At 38.3% G+C, this 12,500-nt stretch overlaps 1 protein-coding gene across 3 annotated transcripts in view; it reads right to left on the bottom strand.

Moving 5' to 3' along the window:
* Positions 1–6,126: 6,126 nt before the first annotated feature.
* LOC113809818 (prostaglandin E2 receptor EP4 subtype-like) overlaps positions 6,127–12,500 on the bottom strand; it is a 150,227-nt gene continuing 143,853 nt past the window's right edge. For 2 of the 3 annotated variants that reach the window (XM_070126620.1, XM_070126495.1), the window contains 3 exons: positions 12,376–12,500; positions 10,094–10,279; positions 6,127–9,296 (listed from right to left, as the gene is read on the bottom strand). The exon at positions 12,376–12,500 is cut by the window's right edge and continues 94 nt beyond it. In XM_070126620.1, coding sequence (XP_069982721.1) covers positions 8,722–9,296; positions 10,094–10,279; positions 12,376–12,500 — 886 coding nt within the window. In that variant the 3' untranslated portion in view covers positions 6,127–8,721. The remainder of the gene's footprint in view (positions 9,297–10,093; positions 10,280–12,375) is intronic. The other variant, XM_070126551.1, reaches the window with a different exon arrangement.

The raw sequence follows: 12,500 nt of genomic DNA, 5'->3' as shown, positions 1-12,500 counted from the left end.
CAACATCACCATTATCATCATTACAATCACGAGATCATTATTATCATTGCCATTATTACTACTATTATCATTAACATAATCATGAGATTATTTTGATTATTATCACTGTCATAATTAGCATCATCATTGCTTTCATAACAATAGTAATTTAGTTATTATATTGATTCCTATAACAGTAACACCTATGGCAAGAAACAGAAATTAAGATAACATTAATAAGATCATGATAATGATAATAATAAAGTGATTCCAACAATAACTATAACAAAAATATCAGTAGTCTAGCTTGTAAGATCCAGCTGGACTTTCCAGAACCAGATCTTACTCTACCTAGGCAAGTCTTCTTAAATCCTAGAACTAATGCGGATGGCGTCTAACCACGTTTTAAAAGCATCGTTTAACGAGATGTTCATAATACTCCTTGTCCTGTTAATGTTCTGACTTTGTTATAGTTGGGCATCATAACGAAGTTTGTACCCAGCAAAACTCTTATTAAATCTCGTTCACCTGATAAATGAACGTGGTTTAATGAACGATGTCACCAGGCTTATGGGGACAAACACACGGCCTATAATCTCTCTGGTCTGCTCACCACTCTCGTCCTTGTTGGGAGAATTATGTTGCCATGGGAAATGGAGCGACGCATGTTTACAAGGAGGCTAAACCTAAATATAATGCTCATTTAAATGAAGTTCTCTCTCGGAAGCGTCATTGCCTCATAAATGGTGGTCAGTGTTAAAAGCATCTCTGGTGTTGAGTCATCCATTCCTCCTTTAATGAAGCCTGGCGGTAGTGTTACGTACAGTCCTTGTTAGCAGAATGTTTCAATTCAAAACAAAGTTTAGAAGATATTGAACTTCCTCTCACATGTCACCCCATGTCCATGCCTTAATTCATTTGCTTTCATGTCCTCTGAAATCAAGTATCTGTTATCAGAATTAGTCGAATGTGTATGAGTAGATCCTAATGGTTCTTTTTCTTTTATTTTGAGAAGACTAAATGGTCAATTAGCTCCTAAATTAAGTGTAATATTACACCTTATAGTTCAATGGTTCCCACCTTTTTTTTTTACTGTGTCCTCGCACCCCTCTTAAATTTATAGTTTATTTAACGGTAAAGGAGTTGAATTTATGCTAAATTTGATCAATAAAAGAAAATATTCTTTTTCATTTTCTAATAATATGTTAACAAAAATCAAACATATGGACAAAAAACATGTCCCAGATTATCTAAATAAACCCTACAAAAAATAATCACTTGCTTGAAATATCTACATCTAAAAATCAAAGAACTAACTTCAAAACGTTTACAGAAGTGAGTTTTCAGTTCAATAGATCTTTTCCTCCTGTTTCTTGACTATGACTGATAAATAGATGAATTAGTTGTCTTCAAGATGGACATTTCTCGTACCCCTTGGAATGCACTCTGGGAAACCTTGTTATAGGTCGTCCAGGGTCATTTTCAGAGTGCTGACGCTTTGGCAATGTTACCCTTATTCCCAAAGGCCCACTACAGTCTTCACCCACTCAATGTAGGCCCGTTTCAATTACACCAACTTCATTTAAGATACTTAGACATTTACTGATCAAGGTTTATCTGAGACCTTTTCATCTAGAGACATTGCTTATGCTGGTTCGTAAATTACAAGGTTTGTCTGGATTTTATTGCAGCTTTTAACACTGTTAATCACAAGGGTTTAATTCTTATGTTGCAGTCTGTTGGTGTTGGTGGCAAAGTTTTCAAGTATTTCAAATTATCTTTTCGACTGGTAGACAGCTGCGTGTTCATGTTGGTGGTAGGTGTAGCTGGTATTCCCCTGTGGTTTCTGTGGTTCCTCAGGCAGAGGGAGAAGGTTTTAAGTAAAAATATTTTGTTTTACATTGATTGTTTATTGGCCTTTTAAACATTGTTTATATACATCTATTACGTATATGATATATACACAAATATATGCCTATATATATATATATATATATATATATATATATATATATATATATATATATTTCTATATATATATATATATATATATATATATATATATATATATATATATATATATACATATATATATATATACATATACATACATACATATATGTATATACATATATATACACATATATAAATATAAATAAATAAATATATATATATATATATATATATATATATATATATATATATATATATATATACATACACACATATGTATGTGTTAGTCTGTATATATATGTATATAGATATACATACACACATGTATGTATGTATGTATATGTATGTATATACATACTTATATATACAGGTATGAGTTGTGTGATTATTAAAATTTTCTGTTTTACCAAATATTTATCCCAAAAATTACATGATATAAAACACTTAAGACATTAATTAACATGGACAATGCACTTCAGGATATGAATATATCATTTATGGCTACGCAGTGACACAGAAAGTCAAACACAGACACACAGCCGCACATTCATGTACATCTATTATAGACAATTACGCACACACACACACACACATGCACGCACACAAATATGGACCGACGTTCGTATTACGTCGCATCAAATTCAGCTTTAAGAAAAAAATCTTATATCACCTAAAACGCTTTATTTATACATCTTGAACTTTCCCCTCGTTTCATGGTGTTTCAGAAAAAAATAAAACAATACATGAACGAGAAACGATTTTATCCAGGTACAAAATTAGGTACATCGAAAGGAATGGTACAAGAATGATCATTAAACACCCAAAAACAACGAAAGTAGAACAGTACATAAAACGAATAATAATGACATGACACCCTAATCATTCTATCATTATCGAAAACAACGAATAAACAATAATATGACACACTTATCATTCTTCCAGAACCGTGAACAACGATAACAAGCCGTTCATTCTAAAACCGTCCCAACATCGTCCTCGCAACATGAACAAAGACGAAGCAAGTTGCAGAACGTAATCCGCCGTGAACACTGGACGACAGCTGTCTCGCGACCTTATCAATGACGGCTGCATGCAACGCGACGCCGGCTGGAGCCCTGCGTCACCGCCTGAACAACGCCCTCGAGCCGCACTGGACTAGAACTTGAAGAATTTGTACCATCGTGCTGAAGGAAAGGGAAGGGAGGGTGTGTGTGCATGAGTGCATACACTGGCATGCATACACGAACATATATATACATGTATATATATATATATATATATATATATATATATATATATATATATATATATATATATATATATATATATATATATATATATGCATACATACATACATATATATATATATCTATGTATATATATATATATATATATATATATATATATATATATATATATATATATATATACATATGCATACATACATACATATATATATGTATATATATATATATATATATATATATATATATATATATATATATATATATATATATGAAAGGAAGGAATTTTATTTTATATTTATATATATATATGTATGTACATAAACACATACAGATATATATGCATGTATGTATGCATGTGCATTTATATATGTATACTCATTGCAGAGCAACTACAAGGGCTTTCCACTTCCCTTGCAACACACGAGCAAGGAAACCAATCACCCGCCCGGCTGCGCCCTCGCACCCCGGGCTTTCCCCCCACGCCCGCCTGCCACGACGGGCACCACAGCTCATATTCCTCCCCGGGCAAGTCCTAAACATGATCCTGGCACCGCCCCCCGCCCGCGCTGCCTGCCTGCCTGCTTGCCTGCCTGCTTGCCTGCTTGCCTGCCTGCTTGCTCGCTTCAGTCCCACGAGGAACTGCCGAATCTGCCACCAGCTGCTCGTGAGGAAGAGGGCGCTGAGTCGCGGTGTCAGGGAGTGAGGGTATGGTTTGGTGTGTGCTGAGGGTGTCTGGGTGTGGGCGTGATGTTTCACTCAGAAAGCGACTGTGTTTGTGGGTGTTTGTATTCGTGTTTGCGTTTGTGTGTGTGTGTGTGGTATATATATGTGTATGTGTGGTATATATGTGTGTGATATATATATATATGTGTGTATGTGTGGTATATATATGTGTGTGTGTGTGTGTGTGTGTGTGATGGTTTCTGTGTCTGTATCTTTTGTTCTGCAGTGCCTTTGCGGGCTTCAGTGTGACCGCTGATGTGTGTCTATGCGTTACCCGCAATGTGAACCATATATATTTTTCTGAATATCCATTTCACTAAAAGAACTAAATCTAAAAGCCATATCCACACTCACAGAATTTGGCGATATACGTAACACTTTTATGACAATTTCCTTTTATCTATGTGCATGTGCAGTGAAGAATAAAAACCCATATATTTTTCTACATGAATGTGACAACGAAGTTTCGCCAATTTCCTGAAAATGGATTGAGTATATTTTTTTCTTGTGCATTTAATATGAACATTTCAGGTATATGTGTCGGATTTTTTTTTTTTATCAAATATACAGTATCAAATATTCTTTGTGTATAGAAAATAATCGACCTTAATCCTATTCCGGTGTTTCAGTTCACACAGTGTAGTCAGTCATATAAATGATTAGCATAAAAATAGCATATGCGGTGTGTGGAAGTAATATAAGAGCAACAGCAACATATCCCAACTATAAACAGCTCTAACCCCAAGATTAAGGATAAGACTCTATCAAACAGGCTTTCACATCAGCTGTACTAAAAATGTAAACCCATAATTGTATTAGAAAATTCGCTACCTTTTAAAACCATAGTATTTCAGAGTGTGTGTGTGTGTGTGTGTGTGTGAGTGTGTGTGTGTGTGTGTGCATGTGTGTGTGTGTGTGTGTGTGTGTGTGTATGTGTGTGTGTGTGTGTGTGTGCGCGCGCGTGTGTGTGTGGTTCTATACACACACACACACACACACACACACACACACACACACACACACACACACACATATATATATATATATATATATATATATATATATATATATATATATATATATATATATATATATATATATATATACACATGTACATATATACACATAAATCCATGCGACAGAAAATGTATTGTAGCACGACCGCCATCCCCTCACTCTAACGTGTGTCATGCTGTCACGGTCATGCGTCTCTGCCCACGTCGGGACCCACATCGTAATCCTCATTATTAAGGGAACAAGAGAAGATGGATGGGGGTGGGGAGGCCACGGGGCGGGGTGGGGGTGGCCACAGGGGAGGACGGGGGGAGGCCAACGGGGGGCGGGAGTCTACAGAGGGGGGTGGGGGAGGCCACAGGGGGGGTCACAGAGGGGAAGAGAGGCCACAAGGGGGACGGGGGTGGGGAAGGAAGGTGGCTGGGGGAGGCACAGTGGGCGAGAGAGGGAGGTGAGGGAGGGGGGATAAGAGGGGGATGAGGAGCATGGGGAGGGGGTCTGGGAGGAGAGGGGGAGAAGGGAGTAGGGAGAAGCCTGGGGTTTGGGAGGGTATAGGGAAGGGGGTAGGGGGATAGGGGGAGGGGAAGGCCGTTTTTAACTCAATCAGCTTCATCAACTGTGTGTGTGTGTGTGTGTCTGTTTCCGTGTCGTTGACAGAAAGGGAGAGAGCAGGAAAGGGAGGGATGACGAGAGAGAGAGAGAGAGAGCCAGACACAGAGACAGACAGGGAGACAGAACCAAACAGAAAACCCAGACGAACAAACAAACAAAAACAGGCAATGAAACAAGAAAAGCAGACAGACAGACAAATAAAATAGCGAAGGAGTCTCTTACATCTTATGCGCATGAAAGACACTTGCACTGCATCGTATCTTCCTCCCTGGAGTATTCTCCCTAAAAATCTTCCCCCTTAATTTTCTTCCCTAAAGATCTTTCCCCTTAATGTGCTTCCCTAAAGATCTTTCCCCTTATCTTCTTCCCTAAAATATTCTCCCTAAAAATCTTTTCCCTTGACTTCTTCCCTAAGATCTTTTCCCTTAATTTTCTTCCCTAAAATATTCTCCCTAAAGATCTTTCCGATCAACTTCCCCCCAAGATATACTCCCTAAAGATCTTTTCCCTCAACTTCCTCCCTAAAAAGGTCTTTCCCTTTAAGTTCTTCCCTAAAATATTCTCCCTAAAGATCTTTCCCTTAAAGCCCACCCAGACGCATTTCAACACTCGCTTCTGCCGCTGCAACAGATTCTTTCCATTTCCGCAAAATTATTCTCGTGTAATACAGCCGAGAAAATGCCATTTCACCACCGAAGGAGAAATGAATGTTGAAGAGCATACGCAAAGACGTCAAAGGCAGCTCCTGACTAGAGATGAAAAGAAAGAAAGAAAAAAGAAAGAAAGAGTGAAAGGAAGAAAGAATTCCATCATGAAGAGAAGGAAGATTAAAAAAATAAAAAGTCAAACTTTTCTAATATGGGAGATAAGATGCCACAGTTTCTTGGGGAAAGTCTTCCGGGTTCTTAAATGAGCAGTTACAATGGACATAACTGTCTGGGAAGAAGAAGAAAACGCATATTCATATGACACCTCCTCCTTCCCCTTTTTGTTCGTGTCATCCAAGGTCAGTTAGCAAGAGTTACATGTCTCCTTCTTCAAGTTATGACAACGATCGTGTATTATGAATTCCTTCGTGCAGTAGAACATCCTTCAATGTATGTATGTATTTTCCATCTTACATCTGTCCTAAAATACATGAATATAGAACAAAATACAGTAGAACATCCTTCAATGCATGTGTATTACCTATCTAATTTCTGTTCTAGAAAAAATAATGTAGAACGAAGTAACATAACTTGGAGACTCGTGGGTGAGGAGTACATCCTACTCCTCATCCACCATAATTTGGTTCAATTAGATCCTTCGCCCGAATGAACGCGGCCATAACAACAGTAGAATAGAAGAGGAAGAGAGGGAGAGGGAAGCAGGAAGAGAGAGGGAGGGAGGGAGGAAGTGAGAGAGAGAGAGAGAGAGAGAGAGAGAGAGAGAGAGAGAGATAGATAGATAGAGAGAGAGAGAGAGAGAGAGAGAGAGAGAGAGACAGACAGACAGACAGACAGACAGACAGAAAGACAGAGCGAGACACAGTCAAACAGAATAAGAGAGAGAAAAAAAGAAGAGAAAGAAACAGGCATACACACCATGGGAAAAATGAATTCAAGAGGACCTACTATTTTCTCATGGAAGCAAGCAGTTCCCCCTAAGCAAAGCTCTCCCAGGACAAGCCTTTTTTATGTCAACCTGTTACACACTGTGAATCATATACGTCGTGTTTGTGCCATTCCGTGTGGGTAAGAAAAATCACAATGTTTTGAAGAAAAAAAGGAAGTAAGGAAAAAAAAAGTTAGATATATTTCAACATAACTCTCGCAAGGAAGTAAAAAAAAAGAAAAAGAAAAAAGAAAAAAAAAGATTGATTTATTTCATCATAACTCTCGCCCTGTTTTCCTGGATCACTTAGATTGTTTGTGTGACACGTGTTTACAATTAGACTAGATTTATAAAAAGAGAAAAAATATATAGTTACACTGACATAACCTCTACTCCGAGTTATTCTATGTTGCTTGTTCATTTTTCGTGCAGGACAGTCATTCTATGTCATTTATTTTTTCGTTGTCTCTTTTATATTCACACTGGCAGTTTCGCAAATATATTTTAGCACGCCATTCTTGCTTTTTATAATATGATTACAAAGGACACGTACACCGAAGCATAAACAAGCAGTCTGTATGTCGTGATAACAGTCTTTCTTCCTTAAACTAGTACTCCAAACTCACATGCACTATATAATATATACAAAGACACACACACACACACACACACACACACACACACACACACACACACACACACACACACACACACACACACACACACACACACACACACACACACACACACACACACACACACACACACAAACAGACACACACACATATAGGTATATATTCACTGATATGATAATATGACAATATATCTGCCTCTGTATATACAGTTAACACCAAAATAAATGTTATGCATTTCACCCTTCCAAAAATTACATAGCACCCCAAAGTACTGAGTTCTGTTACTATGAACAATACACATATTTCTTGTCACACATTTAAGTAACGTAGAAACGTATTTTTTTCTCGTGGCCGCAAAAGCATATTGGTCTGTAGATCCTGCGTGAAAGAGCACCACGCACACGTATAAAGTAATTGATATATTGATTTGAGGAGTAATAAGTATGTTCACCGGTCACAAATTCACTGTATGTTAACGAAATACTGTTTGATAAGTGAAAATTGTATAACGATGTTTTTTTTTCATATAGTTTTTTTTCTCGTTTTTTCACAGATATTCAACTCGCCGAAATCACTTCATTTTCTTCATCTTTGGACAGATGAGGTGATTTGTTTTTTATTTATTTATTTGTTCATCTTCTTGTTCGGTTGTTTGTTTGTTTGTTTATTATCTGTGTTGCCTTTCAGGTCTGAATTATTTTCTAATTCATTTCACCATCAAATCGACTATTATACTTGGGATACTACATTTTCACCATACTGACCATTTGTCTTTGTTGTCCATATTTTTTCCAGTAAAAAAATAGGATCCTGGCGTTCGTTTCATTCACGTCACAGAACCGCACTGTCCGTATCCATCCCCGCGTAGGTTCCACCCCGCTATGAACACCCCGCTCGGCAATCCCCACCGACCCCCTTAGCTACACTTCCGCGTCCGGCGCCACCGTCCTCGGAGCGCCACGGGCTCACCACCTCGTCGCGGTCGAGGGCTGCTTGTGGGGCGAGTCCCCTGTGTGTCTCCGCTGCCTCTCGACGGCCTCCGCGCGGCGAGGCGGCAGGGCGGGCGAGTTCGCCGGGCAGGGGAAGGGGAAGGCGGACTCCCCCCTCGCCCTCTCCCCCTCCCCCAGGCGCGACAGGTGACTCACGGCGCTGGCGACGACGAAGACGGGGTCGTCGTCGAGGTCGATGACGTGGTCGCCGCCGGGGCGAGGGACGTAGAGCTCCGGGAGGTCGCGGGGGCTCAGGGCCGGGTAGTCGTCGGCGCCCCTCGGCCGGCGCCCGTCGTGGGAGGGGCCCAGGTCGCTGAAGGGCGGGAGGTGCTCGTGGTCGTGGAGGTGATGCGGCTCGCGGTGGTCGCAGCGCTGGCCCCCGGGGGGAGGGTGCTGGGGGCTGAGCTCCGCCGAGTCGCCGTTCTTCGGGGACTTGAACGTCTGGGTGCTCTGCGTGCGGTACTGCTTGGCGTCGAGGCCGTCCTGGGGGCAGCACCAGGAGTGGCGGCGCCCCGTGACCACGTTGGAGGGCGGGGAGCCCGAGGCCATGTCTGTGGGGCGGGAAGGGGGGGGGTTAGATCTGATGGGTATGGCGATGATTGCAATAGCTCAGTTACTCACTGTTGCGAAAAAATAAGAAAAAAAATAGTTATACTGCGGATGATAAGGTAATGATCATAGTCACCATGCCGTCACAACAATGATAGAAAGGGTAATGCTTTTAACACAAATAACATAAATAACAGATACATCAAAGATACTACAAGTAACAACATCAATAGCACTAACAAAAAAAAAAAAAAAAACATCAACAATAATCATAATATTAACATCAAAACATCCACTCTCTCATCCCAGACAACTAACCAAACAAACAAACAAAACAAAATCAACAAAATCATATTACAAAAAAAATCAACAAAAACAAGTCACATAAACAAATATCATACAAAAACATTTTACAAAAAAAATAATAAAAACTAAACAAAATCAACAAAGGTCACACAAACATATTTCATACAAAAAAAAAGATCTTACAGAGAAGCAACAAAAACAAGTCACACAAACAAAATTCTTACAAAAACATCTTTAAAAGATAATAGAAAAAACTAAATCAACAAAAACAAGTCACACAAACAAATTTCTTACTGAAACATCTTAAAAAAAATAAACAAAAACAAGCCACACAAACAAATTTCTTACAAAAACTTATTTAAAAAATAAACAAAAACAAGCCACACAAACAAATTTCTTACAAAAACATATTTTAAAAAATAAACAAAAACAAGCCACACAATCAAATTTCATCAAAAAAAAAAAAAAAAAAAAAAAAAAAAAAAAATCGAACCTTGGGCGTTCTGCGGGTGGTTGTGCGGGCGTGTGGCGGAGGCGGCGCGGGCGGAGGCGGAGGAGCAGATGCGGCGGACCCGGTGGGTGTGGCGGGCGGCGGACGTGGGCGTGACGACCCGGTACTGCTGCCTCGTGAACACCGGGATGGGCACGATGGCCAGGTTACCCGCCTCCTCGCGCCGCTCTGTTTTTTTTTTTTTTTTTTTTTGTTTTTTTTATTTTTTTTTTGAGGGGGGGGGAGGGAAGGAGGAAAAAAAATTGTTAGTGTTTGACGTTTTATTTTTTCTTTTTTTTTTTGGGCGGGGGAGGGAGGGAGAAAAAATTGTTAGGGTTTGTCTTTTTCCTTTTTATTTGTGGAGGTATTATGGAGCATTTTTTTTTTTTTTTTGAGGGGGAGGGAGGGAGGAAAAAATTGTTAGTGTTTGTCTTTTTCTTTTTTATTTATGGAGGTATTATGGAGTATTTTTTTTGTGGGGGGGGCGGAGGGAGGAAAAATTGTTAGTTTGTCTTTTTCCTTTTTATTTATGGAGGTATTATGGAGTATTTTTTTTTTTTTTTTTGAGGGGGGGAGAGAGGGAGAGAAAATTGTTAGTGTTTGTCTTTTTCCTTTTTAGTTATGGAGGTATTATGGAGTTTTCTTTTTTTTTTTGGGGGGGGGGGAGGGAGGGAGGAAAAAATTGTTAGTGTTTGACTTTTCCTGTTTTTATTCATGAAGGTATTGTGCAGTATTTTTTTTTTTTTTGGGGGGGGGGGAGGGAAGGAGGAAAAAATTGTTTCTGATTGTCTTTTTTTTCTTTTCATTTATGGTTATTTATGGAGGACGGAGGTAGAGTCGGAAAATGGGGTTGGTGTGTGTGTGTGTGTGTGTGTGTATGTGTGTGTGTGTGTGTGTGTGTGTGTGTGTGTGTGTGTGTGTGTGTGTGTGTGTGTGTGTGTGTGTGTGTGTACATATATGGGAAAGGGCAAGAGGTGAAGAAATGTGGGAGAGAATATTCGAAAATATGGAATGGGCGGAAGGGGGGGAGGGGAGGGGGTGTAGACTACGATACCCAGATCCGATTATTTGTGATTCATGTCTTAAGGTCGATGATTGTGATAAGGGGAATAATAATTTTGGTGATGATTGATGATTGCAGTGATGATTGATGAGATTGAAAAAACAAGAAAATCAGAAATGTAAATCTTTCGTCGTTTCGAGTTAATAGCAATTTAACCCTTTGATAAACTAACAGTAACAACAATTAACAATAGCAATAAAGACAATAACAAGTATGCTACTACGAGTAATACGGATAATAATATTAATGATAATGACTATAAGGATTATCATTATTATTATCATTAGGATAATAAAACCCTTCTATCTATACATTCCAGATTATTTTATCTATTTTCCATCCAAAATAAAAGCCAAACATCCTTTTGGCTTCTGTCTCTTCATTCCTTCATTTATTCATCTCCTTGACCCCCCCCCCCGCCTCCCTTAAAAAGAAGAAAGAAAGAAAATAACAAAAAATATAAAGACACTGATAAAAGGTTAACCAAAACGTCCCTCTTCTATCTTTTTCCCTTTTCTCCAAAAGGAAAAGAAAGAAAATATATATAGTAAATAAACAAATACACAAACAAATAAACTAAAAAACCCATTGAGACTAATAAACCAGCAATACCTCTCATAAAACCCACTCCAACCTCCCCCTCCCCCCTTCAAAAAAAAATCTCCCTCCCCACCCCCCACCCCACAAAAAAAACATAATAATAATAATAATAATAATAATAATAATAATAATGATAATAATAATAATAATAATAATAATAATAATAATAATAATAATAATAATAACAATAATGATAATAATAATGATAATGATAATGATAATGATAATGATAATGATAATGATAATGATAATGATAATGATAATGATAATGATAATGATAATGATAATGATAATGATAATGATAATGATAATGATAATGATAATGATAATGATAATGATAATGATAATGATAATGATAATGATAATAATAATAATAATAATAATAATAATAATAATAATGATAATAATAATAATAACAATAATAACAATAATAATAATAATAATAATAAATAAATAAATAATTAAATAAACGTAAAGAGAGTCCCCAAGTGTCCTCCGATAATAATAATAATAACAATAATAATAATGATAATAATAGATGAATAAATGAATAAATAAACAAAAGTAAAAAGAGAGTCCCCAAGTGTCCTCCGGAGTCCAGCCAGTCCGGCCGCCAACTCACCGTGATACGTCAGGTTGCAGTTGCCAGTCCCGGAGTCGCTACAGAGTGTCGAGGGCGTGTTGTTGGATCCCGTCCCGGAGTCCTTGAAGACCTCCACCACATCCTTGGACGTGAGGTCGTCTCCC

The sequence above is a fragment of the Penaeus vannamei genome, chromosome 1 (assembly GCF_042767895.1).
Source record: "Penaeus vannamei isolate JL-2024 chromosome 1, ASM4276789v1, whole genome shotgun sequence".
Classification (NCBI taxonomy): Eukaryota; Metazoa; Arthropoda; class Malacostraca; order Decapoda; family Penaeidae; genus Penaeus; species Penaeus vannamei.
The sequence above is the reverse complement of the archived record's forward strand: the minus strand, read 5'-3'. Positions and strand labels throughout refer to the sequence as shown.